The sequence below is a fragment of the Dioscorea cayenensis genome, chromosome 8 (assembly GCF_009730915.1).
Source record: "Dioscorea cayenensis subsp. rotundata cultivar TDr96_F1 chromosome 8, TDr96_F1_v2_PseudoChromosome.rev07_lg8_w22 25.fasta, whole genome shotgun sequence".
NCBI lineage: Eukaryota > Viridiplantae > Streptophyta > Magnoliopsida > Dioscoreales > Dioscoreaceae > Dioscorea > Dioscorea cayenensis.
The window spans coordinates 20,071,254-20,078,128 of record NC_052478.1 but is presented as its reverse complement, the minus strand read 5'-3'; the positions used below and the strand labels follow the sequence as shown (position 1 = coordinate 20,078,128).

At 33.9% G+C, this 6,875-nt stretch overlaps 1 protein-coding gene across 1 annotated transcript; it reads left to right on the top strand.

Annotated features, from left to right (window-relative positions):
- Positions 1-615: 615 nt before the first annotated feature.
- Positions 616-6,232, top strand: LOC120267005 (cysteine synthase-like). Its single transcript, XM_039274684.1, has 10 exons — positions 616-923; positions 1,517-1,626; positions 1,715-1,772; positions 2,241-2,504; positions 2,601-2,738; positions 2,859-2,910; positions 2,991-3,070; positions 3,773-3,832; positions 5,672-5,752; positions 5,987-6,232. Exons 1-10 carry the CDS (start codon positions 708-710, stop codon positions 6,077-6,079), a joined length of 1,152 nt encoding a protein of 383 aa, XP_039130618.1. The 5' UTR covers positions 616-707; the 3' UTR covers positions 6,080-6,232.
- Positions 6,233-6,875: the final 643 nt, after the last annotated feature.

Here is a 6,875-nt window from a genome sequence, read left to right as displayed (position 1 = left end):
TTTTCCCCTTTTATTTATTTATTTATTAGTGATATTAATTTTTCAATTAGTCAAACAAATATATATAATATATCTATATATTGGGCTGATGTTCCACAGTTTAGTTATATTATTTTTCTCTTATTAAATTTTAATTTAAAAATGTTGGATTAATTAACTTTAAAATTAGTATTAATCATAAATAATTAGATTTAAAATAATTAATACTTTTTAGGGATAAAATTGAAGCATGGTATTTAATTAAAAGATTTTATAAATAATATTAAATAACTAGTGTTAACAATATGTGATAGGGTAACCTTACCATTACACTTACATGGTTATTATACCTCTCAACTTACATCAAACTAAACAAAAAAAAACAAATACAACATTTCAACTTACAACAAACCAAACAGCTATAATGTAAGTGAAAATACAATATTTTTACTTACACTGTAAATTCAATTACAGACAACCAAACAGCCCCTAAAATGCAGATCTTCCCAGTAAATAATAAAAATATGAAAGTTGGAGCCTTATTTCATAAGTATGAAATTATTGGGGGACTGTAAATTAATTTTCCAGAAAAAAGAAAAAAGAAAAAACGGTAGCTTTATCATTGACCTAAATTGGCTTCCTCCCAACGCCTAAGAGCCAGTAACTCACAGTGCTTTCTCCTCCTCTTCTCTTCTCTTCTCTTCTCTTCTGCTCTGACGAGCGCGGCCATGGCGACCTCATTCTCCAACGCCATGCCTCCCTCCGCCTTCCTCAAACCCCGATCTCCATCTCCTCGATCGCCGCTCCTCACTTCTCGATCTGCTAAGCCTTTTCAGTCTAGTACAAGGTTCGCATCTCTTCTTCCTGCTATCGTCTGCAAGGCCATCTCGACGAAGCCCCATGCGGAGATTGAGGGCCTCAACATCGCCGAGGATGTCACCCAGGTTCTGGAATTCGGCCTCTATGGGGTTACATGGGCTCTGTTGTTATTAAATTTTCAATTGATTTGCCTTATTGAGTTTTCCGCTAAGTTTTTCATGCGTACCGAGTGAGTAGAAGATCTGAGATTATTCCATATTGATCTCAGGCTGACAAATCGGCGTTCTTTCATATTTTTGTTTTGTTTTGTTTTGTTTCTGTGCTGTCAGAAACCATTGAGAAGTTTAGGTCATGCATATTGTTGTTTGTCATTTTTAATCAAGAGTTAGTTGTGCTCTTTTTTGCTAGTCTGATCACTCTAATGTGTTTCTCTTCTTAGAAAAATGTACCTTTTGAGTAAAATGGTAGACTTGTTGGAAGAAAGTTTTTGGACTAGAAAAATTTTGTATAATGAAGTTAATGTAAGATCTTGTTAGAATGCAAGTTCCTTCTTTCAATTATGGTTTGTTTATTCTATTGAGTCTTCATCACTAGATGCAGCATACATATCCACTTGCATTATTACTTTTGTTGTGTTGAAACACATGCTCATCAGATTAATGTTACATCATATTAAACTGCCCCAGGCCTTAGCTATAACCTGTTTTCTATCCTGCAGCTTATCGGGACGACACCAATGGTTTATCTAAATAATATTGTGAAAGGGTGTGTTGCAAACATTGCTGTGAAGCTTGAGATCATGGAACCTTGCTGCAGTGTTAAAGACAGGTGGAGCTTTCTATTTTTCTCTAGTTTTTTGTTAATTTATGATTGGAAAATGATGCGCTGAGTCATAGTGTAAAAACTATATTTTCAGGATAGGCTTCAGTATGATAGCTGATGCTGAACAAAAAGGACTTATTACACCTGGAAAGGTAATTACATTATTACTTTATGGTTTTATACTGTATACCTTTGTCTGGTGCCTTCTTTGTCATTGAGTAGAAGACCTTAGGTAGTTAAGCATTAGAACATAGCAAATAATCTGATGTTGTAGCCTTCATGACAACAACTCAGATATATACATTATCTAATTATCTAGAAGATCTGAAGCACATAGAATTTGTCACCACTAGAATAATGATGGATTAGAGACAAGTACTTTGAAATTTCTGCTGATGATGCAACTATTTAAAGGAGCTCTGTTCATTAACATTTCTTTATCTAGTAACCCTGCATTATTTTCCTTCTGTAGTGCAAAGAACATGAACGTTTTAATGATGATCATGTAATATCTTACAGCATGTTTCGATCTTGTATCGCATGATAGCTCTTGCCATTGAAACATTTATCTTGCTTCTTTTTGCTATTTAATTCTATCTTTCTTTGGTCTTGATTTCTAGAGTATCTTGGTGGAACCAACAAGTGGGAATACAGGCATTGGTCTTGCTTTCATTGCTGCTGCTAAAGGATACAAATTGATCTTGACAATGCCTGCATCAATGAGCATTGAAAGGCGAGTTTTGTTGAAGGCCTTTGGGGCAGAACTTATCCTTACAGATTCCGCCAAGGGCATGAAAGGAGCAGTCCAAAAGGCTGAGGAGATTTTGAAAAAGACTCCAAATTCTTATATGCTCCAGCAATTTGACAACCCTGCAAATCCAAAGGTTGGTAAAGTAACCAATAGTCACCAACCATTTTGATTCATGTGGTGCTTTATTCTTAACTTTGCTTTGTGGATTTCCATTAACTGCAAAATGAAGGTTCACTATGAGACTACTGGTCCAGAAATTTGGGAAGACACGCAAGGAAAAGTGGATATCTTTGTCGCAGGTATCGGAACAGGTGGAACAATTTCAGGTGTTGGACGTTATTTGAAGAGCAAAAGGCCTGATATAAAGGTTTCTTGTGATCTCAATATTTTTTTTTTGCCAAGTGAATGCTTAATTTGCATAGCTAGTGGCAAACCTTTATTATTCTATTTGAGTTGATATGTTTTCACTTATTTTTTGATTCTTCAGATTATTGGCATTGAGCCTACTGAAAGCAACATATTGTCAGGGGGGAAGCCTGGTACAAGCAAAAATATATAACTTGTCTCTCTTATTGCTCATTTTAGATATTTTCCTATTTCTGTTATCTTCTTCATGCAGGGCCACATAAGATTCAAGGCATTGGTGCAGGTTTTGTGCCAAGGAATCTGGATCTTGATGTCCTTGATGAAGTTGTAGAGGTTTGAGCTAACCACTTTCTTTACATATTAAATAGACATCTTCCTTTTTTATTTTTGCGAAGTACAAGTATTATAACATTTGCTTTGTGTATCATCTTCTGTTGACTTTTCCACGAAGCACTTATCTTCACTTGGGTCCTTTTCAAGCATGAATGAATGAATAACTTCTCTTTGATCCTTCTTTCTATAAGAAGCAGCGTTAGATGAGAGAATTGATCGATCAAAATTCTGGACCATAACTTAGGTTCATGCTACCTCTTTTCCAGAATTTGTAAGTGCAAATATATCTGGATTTTTTCTGAGTACCTTTTTCCAACATCTATTATTTGTGTCCATTTGGATCAGCTCGCATCACATCCTTATTTCCTTTTCCTGTTGTTCTTCTATAGATCCTATTCTTGAGAAAGTACCTTGGCTGTAGTATATATGCTTATTTGTATACGATTATACGAGTAAACAAACGATAGCCTTTGTCGTCCTCTATTGTTTGTATCAGTACAGGTACTATTGATGTCTTTTCATTCAATCAATATAAAGTAATCTCCAAATAAAATATGTAGTCCGTCCAGTGATGTAACTATTCAACAGCCAAGCGATAGTCTCATTCCTTAGCATATGCTTCTGCTGAATTCTATTATGTTTTTTTCTCAAACAGCTTCTGATAAGTACTGGTTTTTTGTTTTCTGAATCTGTATGTTACAGGTATCTAGTGATGAAGCTGTTGAGACAGCAAAGCAATTGGCTCTCCAGGAAGGTTTACTGGTAAGTTTCACTAGCTTTACATTTTTGATGTGTGGACTGTTCTATACCAAACTTGACTGGCTGCCTTTGTGCTAACATCTTACAAACTTTCATGCTATCTTCTGCTAAATTAAATTCTTTTCCTCTACTAATCATGCTTTCCTAGAGGGGAGTACCATTATCATGTTGTCATGATACTTTATTCAGTGAAATTAAACGCGCTAGGCCCCCTTAAAGCGATGAGAATGTAAATTGTTTGAGGCGCTAGGCATCATCCTGGGCCATCGCCCAAGTGACATGAAGCGCTATTTAAAAAAAAGTAAAAAATAAAAATAAAATAAAAACAACATTGTAATTGCATAAAATTGAACTTGAATTAATATAATAATTATCTACTAAAATATTGAAGACCCAAAAAAATAGAAAATAACTATAAAACTTCAAGAGAATCTAAATTTTCAAGTTTAGTATGCAGGACTTAATTTAGAATCATTCCCAACTTCCTTATCTTTCATGTGACTTCTCTCAAGTTCGCCTTTTGTTTTCTTCTGGGTTACCCTTTTTGTTATTTAATCCCTTCTTAAAAATAGAAAGTGTTGTTATTCTCTCCTTAAAAAGTCTATATATTCCTTTTGTTGCCTTAATATTGTTTAAAAAAAAATAGAAAACCTCTTTCCTCTCAGTTATTATATTTTCCAAATATAATTATTTTTAACGCTATTCTCTCCTAAAATTCTCTATATTTCTTTTGCCTTAATTTTGTTTTGAAAAGAATGGAAAACCTCTCTCTATTATTACACTTTCCAAGTATAATTATTTATATTTATATTTTTTTCATTTGGGACGTTCACAAGAATGTCCCCGGATTTTTAAAAGGTTGAGAGAGAATGAGGATGAGAGGGATAGGAACAGATTGATGCATGAACTGTATCATCAACAATGCCCGACCATGGTACTCGGTCCAAATGGCTTGTTTTGGTGTGTTTCAAGTTGAGTTTTAGTTTCAACTGTAGGTTTAGTAGAAATGGACTTGGATGTTGGACGATTGTCAATTGTAGGTCTAGTAACATTGGACGATTGTGGTTGATTCTGTTACTGTTACAATCACGATCTACGCTTCAAAGTGTTTTACTGTATGGCTGGTAATCAAGTTTACTTAGATTTCAAATTTGAGGACGTGTGTAGATGACGCAACTTTTTTTTCCTTTATAACATATATTTATTATTCTATAATATAATTTCCTAAAAAGCATTTAAAAATCTTGTAAAAAAGAGAACTAAGGCAACATTTTTCTTGTTTTTTTTTTTGCCTTGTGCCTGGGTTGAGGCGCTTGCCTAGATAGCAATTCTTTGAGGGTTATAAAGTGCTATAGCCTTGCCTTGCTTGGGCACCTAGGTGAATGTTTTTTGTGTTTTTAATAACACTAGTTTTTTCATAGATGAAGACATCCTCCATAGTAAAGTGAAATTCAAGCTTCCTTTACTAATGCGGTTTAAATAAAACTGTTGGGAATACCATTTCGAATGAATCACATGCTTATGAAATTCCAGTCTGTGGCTAGACCTAAAGTATAGATATTCATGTGAAATAGGATTTTCGAATGTGATTCATGTAGAAGGCCCATTTGGTAAGGTTCTAATTATTCCTCTTTTTTGTGACCCTCGGTGTGTACCATAAAGCTTGATATTCATGGTCCATCAGGTTTTTAACATGGACATCCTAATAGAATTTGTTAGGAAATGGACATTGTTGAATCAATGCTAGGGGTATCATAATATACATGTACACAAGCAGTTACTGATGCTTACAATTAAATTAGCATTCTCTACTGTTAAAGTTCATTGTGATCTCTTCTCCAGGTTGGAATTTCTTCAGGAGCAGCAGCAGCTGCTGCTATCAAGATTGCAAAGAGACCAGAAACTGCTGGAAAACTCATTGTGGTATATTCATTATATTTACACCAGCTAATTTTACTACAAATTGAAGATGCTACATATTTTCAGTTTCAGTACATGATCATGTTGCTGTATAGTACTACTATGAAGTCCAGGAACATCATTAGCTCCCAATCATTAGGGTCATTTTCTCGCACATTATTATGTTTATTAATGTTACTCTTTTTTTGTTAAGCAACTATTATGAAGTCCGTTTTGATCTTAGCCTTCTGGTTTCAGGTCGTGTTCCCGAGCTTTGGTGAGCGATACCTTTCCACTGTTCTTTTCCAGTCAATTAGAGAAGAGTGTGAGAAGATGCAGCCTGAGCCATGATGTTGACCTCACTTACAAAAATTGTAGGTCAAAACCAACCATTTTAATATTTTCCATGATCATGAATATAATTAATTGGTCTGCGCATTCAAATGTGTCAAATAAAAAAGAGAATAAAATAAAACAAAAGCTATGCTCTCATTTCTACTTGAATTCACACTAGTCAATATAAACAGATGCTAGAGTTTGACATTTTGGTTAAGGTTAAATCCAATAGAGTTGTATACCAAATGAGGGATTCAATGATAAGAGTTAAATGTCTCTATATTTCTCTGTTTTTCTTGAACAGAAAAAATTTCAATTTTTTATGGAAACTATAAAACTCCAATTTTAAGAAATGTCTACAGAAGCAAATTTAATGAACCTCGCTATTTCAGATCATTATTGATAAAAATTATTATGATTGTTATTAATTGTCCAGATTTTATAAAATAATTTTTTTTATAATTTCAAGAAAAATTGTGATGGTTATTTCAAGAAAATGTTCACTCTTCTACAGAATCAGAATTTTAACTTACTGGTCAAAATTTGCCTGCCACTCGTATGGTTTTGTGAATTCAAGCTTCTAATGTCAATTACTCCAAGTACTTCTTATGTCAATTGCTCCAAATAAAAATCAAGAGCACTTTGGATTAAGATACAAGCACTGTTGTATATGGCTCATATATATATATATATGATGAATGATGAACGGGTAGATGTTGGAGCGGAACGGTATAAGGGTATTTTGGTAAATTGTACTGGGTAGGGTTTATATATATATATATATTCATGTAATATGTAACCCTAATTAATT

Excerpts from the sequence above, each read along its gene's own strand:
- LOC120267005 (XM_039274684.1), top strand. The coding sequence starts at position 708 with ATGGCGACCTCATTCTCCAACGCCATGCCTCCCTCCGCCTTCCTCAAA. Across the intron at positions 924-1,516 it reads TCGCCGAGGATGTCACCCAG|CTTATCGGGACGACACCAAT; the intron begins GTTCTGGAATTC and ends TCTATCCTGCAG. Across the intron at positions 5,753-5,986 it reads CTGCTGGAAAACTCATTGTG|GTCGTGTTCCCGAGCTTTGG; the intron begins GTATATTCATTA and ends TTCTGGTTTCAG.